Source organism: Balaenoptera borealis (genome assembly GCF_965194805.1).
Source record: "Balaenoptera borealis genome assembly, chromosome: 2".
Lineage (NCBI taxonomy): Eukaryota > Metazoa > Chordata > Mammalia > Artiodactyla > Balaenopteridae > Balaenoptera > Balaenoptera borealis.
The window spans coordinates 15,029,364-15,049,943 of NC_138867.1; the positions used below are offsets into that span (position 1 = coordinate 15,029,364).

At 42.5% G+C, this 20,580-nt stretch overlaps 1 protein-coding gene across 1 annotated transcript in view; it reads right to left on the reverse strand.

The window, feature by feature from the left end:
- The window catches only part of MYO10 (myosin X), a 213,683-nt gene that overhangs the window by 158,486 nt on the left and 34,617 nt on the right, over window positions 1-20,580 (reverse strand). Inside the window, 1 exon segment of the mRNA XM_082380348.1 lies at window positions 8,008-8,106. Within this exon segment, the coding sequence (XP_082236474.1) occupies window positions 8,008-8,106 (99 nt within the window).

A 20,580-nucleotide genomic window follows, 5' to 3' on the forward strand; every position in this document is an offset into this window, starting at 1 on the left:
TACAAGATGCCAAACCAGATTCTTGGAAGAGATCTAGATAGTCAATCATGTGGCTTTCAGGCCTACAAACAATTTTTTCACTCTAAACCAAGAAAGTTGGACAAACTGCAGTCTACTTGGTCTTTAAAGCAAGACAAAGCCCCAGTGGTGTTCAGTCTCTAGAGTATAGACTTCTGACTCTAGGAAACTCCACAGGCTGGTGTTTAATATCCATCTCAGAGACGGGTATTTCCAGGATGAAATAGCAAAATGTGAGAAAAGCACAGGAATTTAAGAGTTTCCCAGCTTAATACAGCTGCATTGTTTTGATGGAAGTGAATTCCAAGAATAACAGATGGACCCATACTGAAGTTAACAAAGGAAATCGCACACATCTGATTTTTTGAAAAATTATCTGCCACTTGTCACCAGCATGTCCCTCTTTCCTCTGGCTTTCTGGATGGCCGTGCAGCCACCTTCCTCTTGAGAAGGGCCCTTCACCCACCCACAGGGGCAGCACCATCCACCCCCATGCACACATCACAAGGTCAGCGCCAAATGCCCATCGGTGGTCAGCAGACCTAAGTCAACATTCAATTCTCCATCCTTGGACTCTTGAGCTAGGTCTACACCACTTCTTTCTTGACAGTGTCTATTCCTTAAGAAGGACAACAAACCACAGTTTCTAACGCACTTGTATACCTTGAAGCAGCACAAGAAAAGGTATCCAAGAGGAAAGTAGTTTAACAACAAATTGCATAGGGAGTTAGCGCTTAATGGTTACAGAGTTTCTGTTTGGAGTGATGAAAAAGTTTTGGAAATAGTGGTGATGGCTGTACACATTATGAATGTAATTAATGCCACTGAATTGTACACTCAGAAACATTTAAAATAGTCATTTCTATGTAATTTACATTTACCACAAATAAACACACACACACAAGAAAGCCCAAATTCCAGTTCAAAAAAATAAATTGCATATTTACCCGTTCATTTTTCTTTCAACTCAAATTTGGACATTTGTTGAAGTAAGTCAGACAGAGAAAGACAAAAATCATGTGATATCACTTACATGTGGAATCAAAAAAATGACACAAATGAACTTATTTCCAAAACAGAAATAGACTCACAGACATAGAAAACAAATTTATGGTTACCAAAGGGGAAGGAGGGGAGGAGAGGGATAAATTAGGAGCTTTGGATCAACAAAGTACTGTATATAAAACAGACAACAAGGACCTACTGTATAGCACAGGGAACTATATTCAATATCTTGTAATAACCTATAACGGAAAAGCATCTGAAAAAGAATAGATATTTATACATATGTATAACTGAATCACTTTGCTATATACCTGAAACTAACACAACATTGTCAATTAACTATACTTCCATTCTAAAAATGGTTAAAATTTTTAAAAAATTTTTGGACCTTTGCAGGAGAGATCAATCATAACAAATATTTTACACATCCATCCAAAAAGTTGAAAACCCCAAAAGGAATACAATGTCATAGCTGTTAACACACACAACAGAATTTAATACGGCAGTGGTACCCCAAAAGCCAGGGCTGTATACTATTTTAGGGATATGCTTTGCCTCTCAACTGGACTGCAAAAAAACTACTTTGTTAAACTTTATGCCAAAAATTCTACCTTTAAATCAAAAACATATCGATAAGCTAAAACACACAATTAAAATAGAGGGCAATTAACATACTCTTAGGCATAACCACAGGAAAACTGCCTTTTCAGCTCCCTCATCCTACAGAGATGGCGACTTCCTATGGTTCAACGGAACCCACAGGTTAATTTGGCTGGAAGCACCGACTGCAACACCAGGGTTACCTGACACTTGAGAGGCTACAGGGAGCGAAAATATAATCTGTTTCTTTCCTTTTGAGGAAAAAATGGGTAAAGTTTCCCCCCAATAAGTGCATTAATATGAGACTGTTTCTCTTTACCAAAAAGGAGAAAAAAGATTGAAAAGGGGATAGAATATACTTTTTGGTTTTTTGTTTGTTTGTTTGTTTTAAATTTATTTATTTAATTTATTTATTTCTGGCTGCGTTGGGTCTTCGTTGCTGCGCGCGGGCTTTCTCTAGTTGCGGCAAGCGGGGGCTACTCTTCGTTGCAGTGTGCGGGCTTCTCATTGCGGCAGCTTCTCTTGTTGCGGAGCACGGGCTCTAGGCATGCGGGCTTCAGCAGTTGTAGAACGCCGGCTCAGTAGTTGTGGCACGCGGGCTTCAGTAGTTGTGGCTTGTGGGCTCTAGAGCGCAGGCTCAGTAGTTGTGGTGCATGAGCCCAGTTGCTCCACGGCATGTGGGATCTTCCCGGACCAGGGCTCGAACCCGTGTCCCCTGCATTGGCAGGCGGATTCTTAACCACTGCGGCACCAGGGAAGCCCTACTTTTTGTTTTTTAAACAACATAAAAGCAAGGGAATTATGTGCAGGCCAGTTGACTGCAAAGAATCTGTCCTGTTGTTCAAGAGTTCGGCTCTGAGAGTCACAGTATCCTAATGACACCACTTCTGCATCATTAACGTCGTCCCCCCAAACTCCTTCCCTCCATCTTTGTAAGTTTAGCTGTCGCCCTGCTGGTTTTCCCCCGCCTGCCGCCACCATTCACGGGAGCTGCCTTGGGGGGCCCTACCCGACTTGGGGGGCCATGCCAACTGCTGCTCACTCACTCTGCATCCGCTCACAGAGAAGGAGCTGGCGGGGGAGACCTCTTTACCCCGGCACCTGTCTCTGCCAACAGCTGGCTTTGCCAGTGAAGCCAGGAAGGCGGCTTCTGCGGCTGCTGAAAAGGGCTGGCGTTCCTGGGCTCTCGGGGGCCAGCGTGTGCAGTCAGCTTCCTCTCGGATGACATTCTCAACTCGGTTAAAAGCTCCAGGCTCCACACTTCCCTTGAGAAGTCAGATCTGACCTGTTCCCCCCTCAAGTTGAAATCACTCAGTTCTAGTTGTCTGATTCCTGACAATCAGCGGGGTTCCAGGGTAACATTCGGAGCTCTGAAATGGGAGACATTCTGGGCTGTCCCACGGTCAATTTTCCAGCACTCAACAGGCTTGCGGGAGATTTCTCTGTGACACAGGAGTGGACCCGTACAGGATGTGGAAAGGTCAAAGGCTGCCACATCCATATGACATTCAAGGGACACAAAAAGACACCAATCAATGGGGGCAAAGTGAAGGGGTAAAAAAAAGCAAAGAAAAGCAGCTGGACAGAGCAGAAAGTGTATGAAAAATAACCAAAAACGCAATGAAAAATCACTACACTAACCCATCAAGTTTGACAAAATTGGGCCCACAGTATTAATTCCAACAAGTCAAAGTGAAGGTCAAACCCAAAAGGTTAGAGATGGCTTTAAATGGGAGATGTGATTATAAATAATGGGGGTTATGTTTCCTGTGTGGCCTGAGGAATTCTGACTATCTTGGAGGCGGGGGATGACTTGAAAGAACCAGGCAATCTAATGGCCTTTTTGTGGATTAATAAAATGAGAAGAATAACTTTTAAAACCGAGTCTAATTATACTTGGTGCAAATAAGAGAAGGGCACAGAGGAGGGCATTTACTTGTAGATTGGGACGATTAGTTCTCCAGCCAGTAAAATATTTCAGAAGACCCCATAGAGAGACAATGTAAACAGAAAACCCAACAGGATGGTCGCAGAGAGTAAGTGTCTTGATTAAGTTGACTGGGGTAAGTTAAAAAACCACCCCTTAAAATACAATTAGGTAAACTGATATCACTATAAGCTATTTCAGAGCGATCAAATTAGGCTCTTTTCAGGAAAGATAATAAAATTGTTGACTCTCAAAGTGAAAAGTCTAATTTAAAACTCATTAGTCACTTCTACAGTGTTCCAAAAGGGTGCTTCAGTGATCACCCACGTGTCTGGTGAACGTTTTAGAAAAGACAAACATTCAGTGCCAACTTCCATCCTACCCTTTTCACCAGAGCCGATCTTCTAGCCAAATCTGGACCCTGCAGAACCACAAAAGCATGGTGCTCTGCTACAACTCTGTCCAAGGCTTCATGTGCAAGAAGACAAGTCATTCCTAACTTGCAGAGCACGTGCTGACCTACCCACGTGCTTCCTGCTGCAGAAGCCACAACTATGCATTTTTTCGAAGCGTGTTAGCGTGTCCCTCGCACTTTTCTTTTCCCATCTGCAAACACTTCACAGCGAGTATAACGTAAGTTATGAGTCAAATGGGAATGCTTTGGTCCTCTGCGCTCCTGGGACCAACCTAGAGCAGTTTAAATTTTGGCGTGGGGTGGAATTTTAGATTAATATAAAACTATCTCCTTGGCGAAAAAAAGAACAGCTGAGCAAATGTGCAAAACCCTCAGAGACTGAATGAAATAAGAAAACGGGCCCTTTAGGGCTCTCACCAAAAACGACACCGTATTATCTCCTATCTACCCCCTGTTCCCGTGACCTCGTTTTAGGATTTTAGTTACTTGTGGCTCCGCTTGGTTTCCAACACGAAACAGGATTTTGAAAACTGCTTTTTAATCCACCTGAGCACGATTTCGCTGCAGTTAGCACAACCCCTGGCCACGCTTCAGGTGAAATGATTGCTGGAATTGGGGGTGGGGTGGGGTGAGGGATGGAAGGCCCCCAGAGAAAGGGAAAGCTTCTCAAGGCCTAGGGAAAATTTTCCACCGCTACCTCAAGCTCTTTTCCTTACCTTTGCTTCGTCCAAAACAGTAGCACGGGTGGTACACAGAGGGGATTGAGAGTACTTCCTGCTTTTCACTGTAGTAACTACGACCCTAAGGCAGTTCTCCGCAAAGTCTTATAAACCCTCACGACTCAAACATGGACTAGCCACGTCCATACCACCAGGTAGCTGGTGAGAAATGCAGACTCTCAGCCCCCCGCCCAGACCTGCCGATCAGAATCTGCATCCGAAACAAGACCCCCAGGTGATTCCTGTACAGTAAACCAAAGGGAAATTCAACTAATAGTTTGGAAGCTGTTCACAGATTCTGAGAGGTCCTATTTTGGTAACATAAAAATTTTACTAGAACTGTTCATAAAGATACAGAAAAATACCCACTTGACAGCTTTTACCCGTTACCATTTGACCTCAAACACTGATATCTTCTTTTTTCTATTGTGGTAAGATGTACACACTGACATAAAAAGGATGACAATGGCAAATTTTAAGTGTACAGTTCAGTGGCATCAGGCACATTCACACTGTTGTGCAACCATCACCATGATGCATCTTCAGAACTTTTTCATCTTCCAAAACTAAAACTCTGGACCCATTAAATAACTCCCCATTCTCCCTTTCTGTAGAAACACCAATATCCTAACACCCTTTAATAACATACCAAATTGGGCTGAAATGAGCCCATACTTTGAAAAGTTACCACGGGTTTGATCAGGACAAGGTCATGCTCTACATCTCTGACCCTGATTCCTTCAGGAATCTACATCAGATAAACAGCGGGTGTGCCTGTCCTGGGGACCAGAACCAGGTAATGAACTTCTAACCCTTGGTGGCGACGCCTGTATGTTCCACAGGGAATCTGTAATGTCAAGAGAGGAAGAAGTAGGTCAGGAAAGAGAGAAACAAAAGTCTTCTGGCCACTGCCAGCTCTTGATCCACGTCTCATCCACGTCTTTCCAACCTGCCTCACTCTTGTCACATTTTAAACCCTGTATTTCCTACATGGGTCGCCAAGCTAATTATAGTTGTCATACTTGGGAATGACAGAGCGGACAGTGTAAGACCAAGGATTTGACGACCGATTGAAGACTCGAAGTCAAATTTGGGAGTTGTTTCCATGTTTAAGTATATACTTTTCTGGTTTAGTTCTTTCTAAAGCCACAATCCATAAATACTGTCAAGAGGGAACAGAACTGCTGGCCTGACCAACCCTTTCCATGCCTCACGGAGGGCTGCCCGTTGACCAGCTGGCAATGGTGTCACAGGACACAGACTGCTGACCACGCGACACAGTAAGTAGCACTAAGAGACTGCTAGAATTGCTGCGACGCCTCTGCAGAGCGGAGCAAAGCGAAGTTTGATAGGAGTAGAAAGCATCTTCAGAATCTCGAAGATACTCCGTTAAGCAAAATAAGCCAGTAACAGAAAAGGAAAAAGACTGTTATGATTCCACTCATATAAGTATCTAAAGAAGTCAAAATCATAGAGACAGAAAGTAGAAAGGTGGTTGCCAAGTGCTGGGGGAGGTGAGATGGGGAATTAAAGCGTTTGCTAGGTACAGAGTCTCAGTATTACAAGATGAAAAAGTTCTAGAGATCTACTGCCTGACAATGGGAACGGACTTAACACTACTGAACTATACACTTCAACGTGGTTAAGCTGGGAATTTTCACGTTATGTGGTTTTTATCACAATTTTTCTTAAGAGGAAAAAAGGGAAAAAAAGTAAAGTATCTTTGGGATTAAAAAATAAGTCGAAAAAAAAAGAAAAGAATTCCCCATTAAGTCCTGTCAAGTCAGGTACACGGTTTAAATATTGTTTTCCTTTTTTATTATCATCTTGAGAAGTATGTACAAGGCCTGAAAGAAACTGAATTCTCATCTGGGGAAGGTGAGATGGCAAGAGGGGAGGAGAGAAGGCAAGACAGAAATATGCTGGCTGGGTCACTTGGTCCTTAGTTTACAGGTCACATCACACTACCCGAGAACCTGATGGGAAAGAGACCAGACTGGGCATCAGTGACTGGGAGACACTGGATTCCCAGTGGTCTCTTTGCTCCCCGCTCCCTGCACCCACCCCCCTCTCTCCATCTGCACATCACAGCTGTATCTTCACCACCAGACAAATACTGAAGCACCATTCAAGACTCTCGGATGAAAAAGTAACTGAGGAATTGCAAAATAGCCCAGAAACATCACTGCTTATTAAGCCAAGAAATGAGGAATGTACCACCAAGAGGATCATCTCTGCTCAAGGTTTTGATAACCAAGTAGCCCAACAGCCACAAACTATACAACACTGACCTTGAAGATTTTGTTCTCAACACAACTTGCAAACAAAATTCAGCAACTGAGAGTTTTAAATACTGGCATATGATGTCCTTTTAGTCCTTTATGTCTTAAATTTTAATATGTGTCTCTGTGGGAAGTACCCATTTCTAAAATTAAAATTCCTTGGGATTAAAGACACACACGACTATATATAAGATAGGTAACCAACAAGGACCTACTGTGTAGCACAGGGAACTCTACTCAATATCTTGTAATAACCTATAATGGAAAAGAATCTGAAAAAAAAAAATTTACATATAACTGAATCACTGTGCTATACACCTGAAACTAATACAACATTGTAAATTAACTATACTTCAATTTAATAAATTTTAATTGGTTTCCTTATAAAATGGAGAAACTGGGCTCCTTTCACCATTGTCCAAATATAATCAGTGGGCCAGTTTCTGGATTCAGGTATTTGTTTTCAGTGATATGGCTTTTCACTTGTTTTCCACTAAAGAATAGGGACCCTGGAGCAGTGGTTCCCACACACAGAAGGAGCTTCTTCAGTTGCTTCACAAGGTGCATGAGGAGGCTCACTCAGGTCAGGCAGTTTGGTGCATCCCGTCCTTACAGGGGCCAGGACACTGCCACAGTCTCACTGGCAGGCCAGCAGTTCCAACACTAGTAAAGTGGACGAATTTTAAGGGAAAGTGGTCATGAAACCAACTGGGAAGTACTGATATATTTGAACTTTTTCTCAAATTGCTTGCACCCTATACTTCTGATTCTTCCTGATCCACAGGAAGGAAACCAGCCAAGTGCAGGACTCCTCTGTCCAGTACTAGTTAGAACACTTTGATTTCGATTTGGGAGAATTTTTTATTGTGTCTCTCACACACTCGAGGTGTGCATTACACATGCCTTTTGGGATTCTGTTTTATCACTGAGAAAAGATGTTTAAAGTATGAGGGGCGACGAGAAGGAGCACACGTGCCCTTACGTAGGGCCACCCGAGGAAGCAGAACACGGATGTCACGAAGCTGCAGGGACTCTGCTCACCTGACCATAGTCCGTCCGGAAGACAACGATGCCCTCTGCACAGGAATTTACGGTACTTGGAAAATGCTGGCCATTTTCTCTCAGCCAGACCCGTGTCCCCTGTAAACAAAACAAGCAGGATTTAACTATGAGTTTGGATTGCATTTTGTGGCAAAACACCACTCTTAAAATTACTATGACTACTACATTCCTTAAAAATCACCTTTTGAAAAGCAAACATCTTTCTCAAATAAGCAAGGAATGAATCTTCAAAGAAAGCATCACCCACAGCCTTACACGTGTACAAGTGTGACTGAGACAGAGTCCCACCAGACAGAGAAGGACAGAGAAAATAGTACTAAAATGCAACTGAGGGACTTCCCTGGTGGCGCAGTAGTTAAGAATCCACCTGCCAATGCAGAGGACACGGGTTCAAGCCCTGGTCCGGGAAGATCCCACATGCCGCAGAGCAACTAAGCCCATGCGCCACAACTACTGAGCCTGTGTGCCTAGAGCCTGTGCTCCGCAACAAGAGAAGCCACCGCAATGAGAAGCCTGTGCACTGCAATGAAAAGTAGCCCCCGCTCGCCACAAACAGAGGAAGCCCACGTGCAGCAATGAAGACCCAACACAGCCAAAAACAAAATATTAATTAATTAATTAAAATGCAATTGATTTATGTGGATTATCTCTTCACACACACCCTTTGAGGCAAGCACCATTATCATCCCATTTTACAGATGGAGAAGTGGAGGCCTAGAGGTAAAGAAACTTGCCCAGCATCACACATCCAGAAACCACAAGTTTAACCAGGTCACCGCACTGCTTCACCCCAAGTCAAGAACTCTTTGGCACCTTCAGGCTCTATCTTCCCGGGCCCAAGCCCCATGCACTTGCCCACTTGGAGGGCATCAGGACACTCCACTGACTTCCTACTTGGACCAAATCCACGTGTCAACTAGACTCTCCAAGAGAGGGATGAAGTTTTAGTAAATATCACAACCCAATCCACTGGTATGAATTTTGGTAGGATTCCACCAGACACCAAATGCACCGCAAAGTTTGCGATGATATCCCAACAGATAACAACTTCCAGATCCTACTGTTTTAACCTGGGGCACAATTTTTTGGCATTGATTTCGTTTCCCTTTTTAATTTCTCCACTGGACAAATAAAATGACAACCATAATACTTAGCTTTTCAATGCTGAACTTCCTCTTTCTTTGATTTCACAACATGAAAACTGTTTGTTTTCAAGGACAAGTGATAAAAAAAAGTTTGAAGAAATTATTGGGTGTTCACTGGTCAAATTATAAAGAGTTATCTTTATGGGAATTCTTGTACATGGTGATGGGAATGTAAATTGGTGCAGCCACTATGCAAACAGTACGGCGGTTCCTTAAAAAACTAAAAGTTGAACTACCACATGATCCAGCAATTCCACTCCTGGGTACATATCCAGAAAAAACAAAAACATTAGTTCCAAAAGAAACACTCACCCCAATGTTCACAGCAGCACTATTTACAATAGCCAGACAGGGAAGCAACCCAAGTGCCCATCAACAGATAACTGGATAAAGAAGGTGTGTGTGTGTGTGTGTGTGTGTGTGTGTGTGTGTGTGTGTGTGTGTGTGTGTGTGTGTGTATGAAAATTACTCAGCCATAAAAAATAATGAAATATTGCCATTTGCAGCAACGTGGATGGACCTAGATAAATTATGCTTAGTGAAGTAAGACAGAGAAAGACAAATACTGTATGATATCACTTATATGTGGAATCTAAAAAAATAATACAAATGAATGTATACGCAAAACAGAAACAGACTCACAGATATAGAAAACAGACTAGTGGTTACCAAAGGGAAAAGGGAGGGAAGAGGGACAAATTAGGGGTATGGGATTAACAAATACAAACTATTATATATAAAATAGATAAGCAACAAGGATATACTCTATAGCACAGGGAATCATATCCATTATCTTACATTATATCCATTAACCTATAATGGAATATAATCTGCAAAACTAGTGAATCACTATGCTATACACCTGCAACGAACACAATATTCTAAATCAACTCTACTTCAATAAAAAAATATTTAATTATTTTTAAAAAAGAATTACCTTTATGACTTATGTATACCCAATGTGCTGAAATCGCTTTAGTATCTCATTATGTTATTTCTACTGTGCTCAACAATTTCATCAACTCCAACAAAAATGAAACAGTGGAAATTTAATACCAAAATTATCACTTGAAATAGCACATAAACTTCTTTTCTAGAACTTTCAACCTCATCTCATTGATCTGCTTAATTTCTGTTTTGATTTGAAATGTTAAGTGAAATATTCAAAATATATTGGTTATACATTCAACTTCTAGTTTCAGGGATTACTACCACTCTCAACACAGAGAGAAGCCAGGGGATAAGCAAGATAAAAGTAAACTAACTATACTCATCACTTTATGCTACTTTAAGTTGTGTTACTAAGAGCATAAATAGTAGCTTCCAGTAATGGAGTGCCCATGAGGTGTCACAGTCACATGCTAAGAGTCTCAGTAATACTAATACTAATCTAACCTTTGGTAAGATAGGAATCCCTGCCCCGAAACTGAAGTTCAGAGCTTACGTCCTTACCTAACGTCACACAGCTGGTGACCAAGCCAGGTCTCAAATCTTTCCGATTCCTAATTCCATGCTCTTTCCACACATCACACTGTCTCCTTAAAGTAATTCAGAAATAAATAAAATGCACTAATAGGTCAGTCAACAACTAAAACATAACTACACACAAAGGTCCCTTTAAGTGTTCAGTTATCACACACAACTCCTTCTAAAACGGAAAGTTTAAGATATAAAAATCCAACTTACAAGTTACTCCCTCAGTGCCAATGATGATCCTGCTTGAAATACACCAGCCAGGACCTAAAACGTTTGTTGTCACCACTGTGACTCAGGATCCCTCGTTAAGTCACCCTTGAGTTCAATGAAAGCATTTGGGGTCAGCAAGCTAGACCTTGGGGTTCTGGAAGGAGGGGGACCCAGGGGCAGGGCCACATGTGCATGAGGTTCCACAAGCGTTTCCACCAAGAAGATCAAGGTGGCTGGAGCCCAAGGTTAAAACGGCACCGGCTCCTGTTTCCCTTACGAGTTCTGCGACTCTCCCAGCATCCCTGCTACAACCCTATACAAGGACCTCCACATGGGTATCCCCTTTCTCTTTACTGTGGGAATTTTAAGTTGTTAACTCCAAACTTCTTCAACCTTCCCTCCGTAGAGGGGTTGAAATCCTCCATGATAAAGATGGAAAACAGCATCAAAAATGAGTATGAAGTGTTTCTCTATAAACCCTGAGCTGTCTCATTTAAAGAACACACGTAACACCAACACGGCCGAGCTGCCACGCCTGCACAGGTCATTCACAGACCTCCGATTCCCACTTTGGGCTGAGACACAGGTAACATCCAGAAAGAAGGACACGGCTGTTTGTCAGTCCCGATTTCTTTATTAGCAAACAGCTCCTTTCCAAAAAGGACGTTTACTACAGGCATCTCTAAGACTGCTCTTTCAAATATCATTCCACACCAAAACTGCAGTATTTGTAATGTTCTAGAAAGAGACTTCCAAGTGCCTGAACTACTTTTTCATCCTTTTAAAATTCACATGTCAGAGACTGCAACATTGAAAGCTTTCAAATACCTCCATGTACACACATACACACACACACACACACACACTCACTCAAATGGAAATTTTCAAACTCATATGGTAAAAACTTTTACTCATTAGGTAAAATCATAAAATAATTCACAGTGGACCTCCATCCCAGAATCCTGAGTCCAAAGCTTTGTTTGCTATGACCATCACCTGCTTTGCTTTGATCAAAAAGGATTTCATGTCCCTGTTTACCAAGTATCAAAACTGTCTATTTAGTATGAATAAAGATTATGTTATGAAACATTACTCAATTAATATAAATTGTCACCAGAATTAATATAAACCTCCCAACTCCCAGGGGGTACACTGCATGCAGTTTCTTTTACTTGAGTTTTCTTGTGGTTCTTTTCACCTTCTCATTTGAAAGTATGACCAAGCCCTTGTTGACACAGTCCTTCTTACATGATCAAACACACAGCTCAACCTCCTTAGTCCAAAGGTCCTTCTCAACAGGTGTGAAGAGCTGCTGATAAACAAGTTTTACAAAATCCAGCCCAGATGTCAAATCTAGAGCCCCACTGGCCAGTTTTCCTAAACCTACAGCGGTATCTTCCCCAGATAGGAAGGGAAATGCATTCAAAACACTCCCTTTGTTCTTTGAAAAAGTTTAAACAGGCAATTTTCACAGAATCAGAATTGCAAAGTAAAACTGGTGAAATGGATATTTTTACATAGATTGTTCTGGGTGGTTTCTCTCAGCCCCCAAACTTTCTGCTTCCATTCTATTCGACTAGAACACATACGTCCAGGTCCAGGAAAGAGGCCACCCACAAGCATTTGAAAACGAAATCACAGAAAGACATTTACCAGACCAACCAAGTTTGAGTGGGGAAGAAAAATGTGCCCACCATATGCAAACCATTATATTCTGTCACTGTTAAATAAGACTGATAATCTAATGTACAATGCAGGCATATGGAGAAAGCTCCTAGCTGACGGAGAAAACTCACACTTGGAGCAAAGATATGCCTTTAAAAGTAGGTGGAACAAGTTAGATCATAAAATAGATGTTTTATTAAAACTTGGGACGTTTTCATCTTAATCTGAGACAGATATGTGTTAAATTCAACTTCTAAAAACTTTTTCTGCACATAATCAGCAGTAATAGTTTTACAAGACAAAGCACTTGCACAGAAATTCCCATCTCTTTGATCTTCAAAGCAATCCTATAAGGAGGCGAGTAATACCATCCCTTCAAAAATGAGGTTCACAGGGATTCCATTTTTCCATTGCCAACAAATGATTTCCTGGCTATAATAAAAAAAAGACTGACCATACCAAGTGCTGGTGACAATGTGGAGAAACTGGCAGTGATATAAAATGGTATATCCACCTTGGAAAACAGTTTGGCGGTTTCTTAAAAATCAAAACATAATCTCACCATATGTCCCAAGAATTCAACTCCCTGATATCTACCTACTCAAAAAAAAGAAAAAAAAAAAGTTTTTAAAAAGCCCTGTAAGCAACCATTCGTAGCGGCATTATTCATAATAGCCATAGACTAGAAATCACTTGTCGACAGAAGAAAAATGCACAACCTAAAAGTTGCGAGTTACGTTTTATTAGGGGACCTTATGGAGGACTACAGCCTGGGAGCCAGCCTCTCAGATAGTTCCGAGTTAACAGTTGCAAACAGGTAAGGGAGGAGCCAGGATATATAGGAGTTTGTGTTGGAAAAAAAAAAAAATATGGTCAAACATCAAAGGATTACTGCTAACCACAAAACCCAACAACTCAAGTTAATGATTTTAGTGTTTTTCTACGTGTGGGAAGATGCAAGAGTCTGGGCTCATTGAAATTATTCCTTAGATATGCATCTTAACTATCTAGGGTCAGGATCCTATTTTTCTCCATCCTGAATTCCCCTCAGGGGGGCACCACTGAGGGCGACTGCAGTGGCTGATGGTGGGCACATTCATTTTTTTACGGGAATGGCAGGCGACATTTTTTTGTCCACACACTCAGATGTCCATCAACTGGTTCAGAAACAAAATGCGATAAATCTACACAAGTCTTAGTAATAAGAAACAAATCACAGAATCACCAACAAGGATGAATCTCAAAAACATTATGCTAAGTGACAGAAGCTACACACAAAAAGTAGAGAAGAGGCAAATCCATCAATGCAGAAACTAGATGAATAGATGCCCAGAGCTAGGTGTCAGGGTGGGCACGCTGCCTGCAACGTGGAAAAAGGAACTCTGGGGGGGTCGACGGAACTACTCTAAAACTGGATTATGCTGATGGCTGCACAACTGTATAAATGCACCAAAATCCACTCAACCGTGAATCTACAATGGGTGAAGTTTATTGTATGCAATTATACCTTGGTCATTGCTAATCATTTAAAAAAACTGTCTCCCAGCCTATCAGCCTATGTACTTCTCAATGGTACATGAACATTCTTAACCGCTCCATAATGGGAAAAACCCAATCATGTTTCTGTAATTGAGCAACTGCAATATCAAGAAACATACACACACAGCCATAATGACCGCATGGAAGAGCTGTGTTAAAACTCTGAAGACTGGTGTTGGGTTCATTAAGTTCTCCACTCTTCATTAGGTAGACAAGGGGGCCTCAGAGACTACAAGGCTACAAGGAGACATGTCCGAGCTCATCTCCAGGTGAGGCTGTGGTAGAGGGCATCCCTGCCTCAATTACTGGCCCCCCTCCCTGGAAGATTATCATAAATCCCCGGCCAACTGTGTGTGACTGCAGTACCTCCGTGGGCAAGAAGTTGTACCTATCTCCTCCCCGCTACCACGGAAACACGACGTAGCTCTTCAAAGCCTAAAATATTTACCTTCTGACCCTTTACACAGAAAGTTTAGTGATCATCATTTAAGAAGATAAAATCTCTATCACAGATTTCAACTTACTGTTGCCCCATTTTTAAAAAATAGTTTTTTTTCTTTTAAACTCTTACCTTTCTCTTCTGATTTTAGAATGATTCTCCTCCCTGAACTTTGAAAAAAATGAGTTTAAAAATAAGGTAGGAAAACAACCCTAAAAAGGGATAATGATGATGGACTTTAAATACCATGCTGTGTGGCATGTTCTAATTACAGATTCACAGAAAAGAGAACATTCTTTAGCCAAACACACAACTCAGTCTTAGACCCAGAACAGGGCACCGCACTTATTTTTCTCCCATAACTGCTCACTTGGCCCACATTGAGTACCATGGTTCAGGAGTCTAGCAACCTACACGATAAAGTCACAATCTGTTCCTGAAATGTGATCTGCTCTTTTTTTTTTTTTTAAAGACAAAGAGGTCAAATAGATTTGTAATGGAAAGATTAATATGGCTATTTAAATCTGCAGTAAGTTAATCAGCCAAAAGAAAGCTCTCCTCTTTTGCCGGCAATGACTTAGTAAAGAAGTAACCTGGCTTAGAAGATGTCTAATGTAACAGGCCGGGACATGGGGGTCCCTGCTCTTGGAAGATACTGAATTCCAGAAACGAGATGTGGGTAAAATGTGTTAGTACAAGGATTTAAACAGTATTTTAAAAACTGAGGTATAGGGCTTCCCTGGTGGCGCAGTGGTTGAGAATCTGCCTGCCAATGCAGGGGACACGGGTTCATGCCCTGGTCTGGGAAGATCCCACATGCCGTGGAGCAACTAGGCCCGTGAGCCACAACTACTGAGCCTGCGCGTCTGGAGCCTGTGCTCCGCAACAAGAGAGGCCGCGATAGTGAGAGGCTCGCGCACCGCGATGAAGAGTGGCCCCCGCTTGCCACAACTGGAGAAAGCCCTCGCACAGAAACGAAGACCCAACACAGCCAAAAATAAATAAATTAATTAATTAATTAAAAAAAAAACTGAGGTATAACTGACATGTAACATATTAGTTCCAGGTGTACAACATAATGATGTGATATCTGTATATACTGAGAAGTGATCAACACAGTAAATCTAGTTAACATCTATCACCGCACATAGTTAATTCTTTTTTTCTTATGAGAACTTTTAAGATCTACTCTCTTTGCTAAGAGAGTAGCAAATACACCGTACGGTATTATTAACCCTAGTCACCATGCTGTCCATTAGGTCCCCAGGACTTATTTTATATCTGTAAGTTTGTACCGTTTGACCCCCTTCACCCAATCCCCCCACCCCCTACATCTGGCAACCACTAATCTGTTCTATCTATGAGTTCAGGGGGGTTTTTTGGTGGGGGGGATGTCCCCATGTAAGTGAGATCTCTCCTCTTTTAGAGTCATTTTTGTTGTTGTTGGAAGTAGGAACGCCTTTTCATCAACTGAACAGATGCTATTTTTTTCCAATGCTTATTACTCAAACCCACCTCAAAGGACACAGGGCATTTGTAACATACAGAGTTCTGACACACGTTCCTCCACTGCGTCACTACTGACATTTCACGTGAGGTAGTTTTTTGCTGTGGGGAGATGACTGTCCTAGTTGGGAACCACTGGTCTAGAGTAACAGAAAGTTCTAGAGCCACAGCCAAATTAAAGGAGTTTTCAGACCCATTAACTGAAAGCAGACTCCACTGTCTCAATTCTAGGAACTTCCACAACCTCCCAAAGTAGGATCAGCCCAGACACGGCCTACCTGGGGCAGATCTAATTTCCGGTGACCTCGGCTGGGTGCTTACACAAGGAAGGGAGGGGCCTGTACAACGTGATTCAAAACCTCTGACGAGCAGGAGGAACGAGGTCTCCGAGGCAGACGGCTGGACGGCAGTACTAGGGGGACTGTCTCCTTTTTCTCCTCTCGGTCCACTGTGCTGTTGCGGGTTTTTTTAATGTACTTTTCATGTTTAGAGCTAACAATGTTTTTATGCAGACAACTGGAACTGCAGAGACGAAACCTCTCCAAAACCTGTGCTCTTTCACCTCAGGGGAGATTTCAACTCCAAGTCCTTGCAAACCTCAATGCACAACTTGTCAGAATGTTTGGAAGCGGTGCAGGTGAGAACGATGTAAGGCATCATCACGCGTACAAAGTGAGTACGAAAAACACAGCGTGAACACGAGCAGTGGGGACGAAGGAGCGTTGCTGGCTGGGGACAAACTTAGAAATGAAAGGAAAAGGTGGACCCCAAGGCATCTCCCCTGCAGAGACAGCCGCCCCTCGAGAGGGGCCTGGAAAACGTGAAGCAGCTGGGCAGCCGCTGTCCCCGGCATCCCTACTGCAGTGGGCGGTCTGTGCATTCCTTACCACGCAGCAGGCAGAGCACGGGGCCACCGCGGCTGAGTGATCCCCTGACTCACTTCCTCCTCCTGACTGTGAGGCTTCAGACCTGAGGCTGGCACTCCTTTCTACACAACTGTCTCAGATTCCAAAGAGCCCACGACTGCTCAGCTCCCAATGGAACTTGGGCGGTTTCAGGCTCAGTGCTCAAAGGATGCAGAACTCAGGTAGTGCGGGCCCAGCACCAACTGCTGAGGAGGGAAAAGTAATGACAGGAGGCTGTGAGCACACAGCCCGGAAGGTCAGAAACATGCGGCGTAAGGATCCCAAGTTTGCACCATTTCACTGTGGTTATGGAACAGCGATGGTGTTTGTTTTCTATAATAGGCAACGCCAAGAACAACTGTTCTACACCCATCAGAGCTGATGCCACCATGAAATTCCAGGGGAAAATGTACTGCTGACACTCATCTTCAGAACTCATAGACATAACCCCTCCCACACAAACACTCCCAAAGACTGTGTGAGAAGTGTTGCGTAACTCCCCAGACTGGCCTACGGAAGTCTTTAAAGGCACCGCTTTTTTTTTTTTTAATAAGGAATATATTCCAGCTATCTGTAGCTGAAATGCACTTGTAGCTGTCAGCTACGTCATCATCAGCATCAACATCATTTCTTGGGCCTGCCTATGGGCCTAAAGAGCATTTATAGCACTATTCCCACAGGAAGACGTGTCATGTCCCAAACACCCAACCATCAACACATAAAAAACAGTATGGTTGTAAACTGAGACTGCCTACATTCAATACTATAGAGTTGACAATCTGTCCCGTGTCCCTGGACAGTTCCCAGTGAGAAGGATCATGTGGCATCCATATTCTTTCCCGTTGTCCGCCTGTAAGGTCAAACTCTGTCACCACTGTGAGCTGTAGCTTCCATGCAGAAAATAACATGAAGAGTACATGAGCAGTAGGAGGTGGAAAGACAGAAAAAAGAAGAAAGAAAACAGTAAAAGATTTTGCCAACAATAAACTAATCTTTGCTCATTGTTCCCCAGGTGAAGATACAAAGACACATTGGCATCCCCCGCTCCCAATCAAAACAAAAACAAATTATGCTAATGGACAAGACACCTTATTTATGAACTTGTAATTCTTTAAAGAGTTTATTCGGACTTCCCTGGAGGTGCAGTGGTTAAGAATCCGCCTGCCAATGCAGGGGACACTGGTTTGAGCCCTGGTCCGGGAAGATCCCACATGCCGCGGAGCAACTAAGCCCGTGAGCCACAACTACTGAGCCTGTGCTCTAGAGCCCGTGAGCCACAACTACTGAGCCTGCGCTCTAGAGCCCGTGAGCCACAACTACTGAGCCTGTGCTCTAGAGCCTGGGAGCCACAATTGCTGAGCCCGCATGCCACAACTACTGAAGCCTGCGCACCTAGAGCCCGTGCTCTGCAACAGGAGAAGCCACTGCAATGAGAAGCCTGCACACCACAACGAAGGGTAGCCCCCGCTCGCTGCAACTAGAGAAAGCCCGCTCGCTGCAACTAGAGAAAGCCCGCGCACAGCAACGAAGACCCAGTGCAGCCAAAAATAAATAAATAAATAAATAAAAATAAATAAATAAATAAAATTTAAAAGAAAGTTTATACCCCTGATTATGGGGTTCCAACTTGCCAACTGATTCCATCCCAGCTTTATATTCTAATTTTCTCTACCTTCCTCACAACTCCTCCAAACAGCTTTTCAGTTATTCTTTCAAACTACAGTGACTAGAAATAATCCCAGAAACAATCTGACACTGAAAGAAACGAGACATCTCCAAGCTGCTGAGACAATCTCAGACAGTGTAGGAATGTGACAATCCAAGGAACAAAAAACAAATTATTCCATCTCTGAGTTAACCAATCATCACACAGCCAACACATATGTGTTTAAAAGAAAACAGAAAATGGACCCAAAGAATCAGCCAACACACCTAAAATCCATTCAATCTGTAAGTCACTTCATCCATAAATCCATCCATCCACCCACCCGGCCACCTTTCCGCAAGCATCTTTTGAGCCCCCTACTATGTACCAGGCACTCTGAAAGATTCACCAGTATATAAAACCGTTCCTGCTCTAAAACATTTATATGTTAGAGGTAAAACTATGCCTGTTCTAATACTCTCTTCCTATATAGTCTTTCTTCTGAAGAAAGGAATTAGGTAACAGGAGGGGCAGAAGAATAAGACAAGGAAGAGAAGTAGGTAATTGGGAGTAGGCCTTGCAGACTGTGTAAAATGAATACAACTGTTCTAAGAACTCTCAAAAACTACTGGAAATCCTCTCTAAGGGACACAAAACAAAATAACTGGCTTCAGAACTGCATTCCACTCTTCCTTTTAGTGGAAACAGTAGGAGATATAGAACAGAAGGGACAATAAAAGAATATCACAAGATGTTTTCACTCCTCATGGAACGCAATACCAGACGTCCTCTACCTCTTATTTCCTAGAGTTCTGTCCTTTCCTATTCTTGACAAGAATATTTTTCTTTCAAACACACACACACACACAAACAAACAAAAACTGGTAAGATAATCTTAATGAAATCCTGGCTGTATTCTGGCTACCATCTGTTTTTAGAAAAAATACACTAACTTACTCAGGAGTTTGTCGTTACTTCATAAAAACGAATGACCCAAGAACACAGTAGGAAGTAAATAAACTTGAAACAGCTATTTCTCATTTCAGCTGCGTACATGCTCCTTAATTCCTTTGCAGAATTTTACTGAATTCAAAAACACTTAATCTTTTTCATAAAATCCTACTTCCTGAGTTGAGAGTTGTGCAAGAAATCATCCAGCCCCAAAGTGACAGGTAACATGTTGGTGAGAACATGAAAAAACTAAAACCCTCATACTCTGCTGGTGAGAATGTAAAATAGTGCAGCTGCCCTGGGAAACAGTCTGGCAGGTCCTCAAAAAGTTAAACATAGTTACTATACGACCCAGGAATTCCACTCCCAGCTATATACATGAGAAATGAAAACATATGGCCACAGGAAAACCTGCACATAAATGTTCCCAGCAGCATTATTCACAACAGCTCAAACGGGGAAACAAACAAACTGAAGAACAGACTGTTTTTAAAATGTGGTATATTCAGAGAACGGAGTATTATTCAGCAATAAAAAAGGATGAAGAACTGATACATGTTACAATATGGATGAGCCTTGAAAACATTACACAAAGTGAAAGCAGCCAGTCACCAAGGACCACATATTGTAGGACTCCATGTATATGAAATGTCCAGAAGGTAAAGCCAAAGAGACAGAAAGCACATTGCTGGCAGCCTAGGGCAGGTATAGGCAGTGACTGGCAACAGGGGGTGACTGCTAATAGGTGTGGGGTTCCCTTTATGGAGTGATGAAAACGTTCTGGAGTTAGATAGTGGTGATGGTTGCACAACTATTAGTATATATTAGCGTTCGTATATGCGAATATTATACCAGTAGTATACTCAGTGAATATACTAAAAACCACTGAACTGGATACTTTAAAGGCTCACTTCTATATGTGAATTATCTCACAAGTGAAAAGAGGAGAGGGGGAGAGAGACAAACAGCTACAAGAAAAACAGGTTCGCACCCGACTTCGTTCACTCCCTGGATCCAGTTATCCCAAAGGCCACCTTCATCCCTGATCTCCCTCAACACACAGGTCCAAGA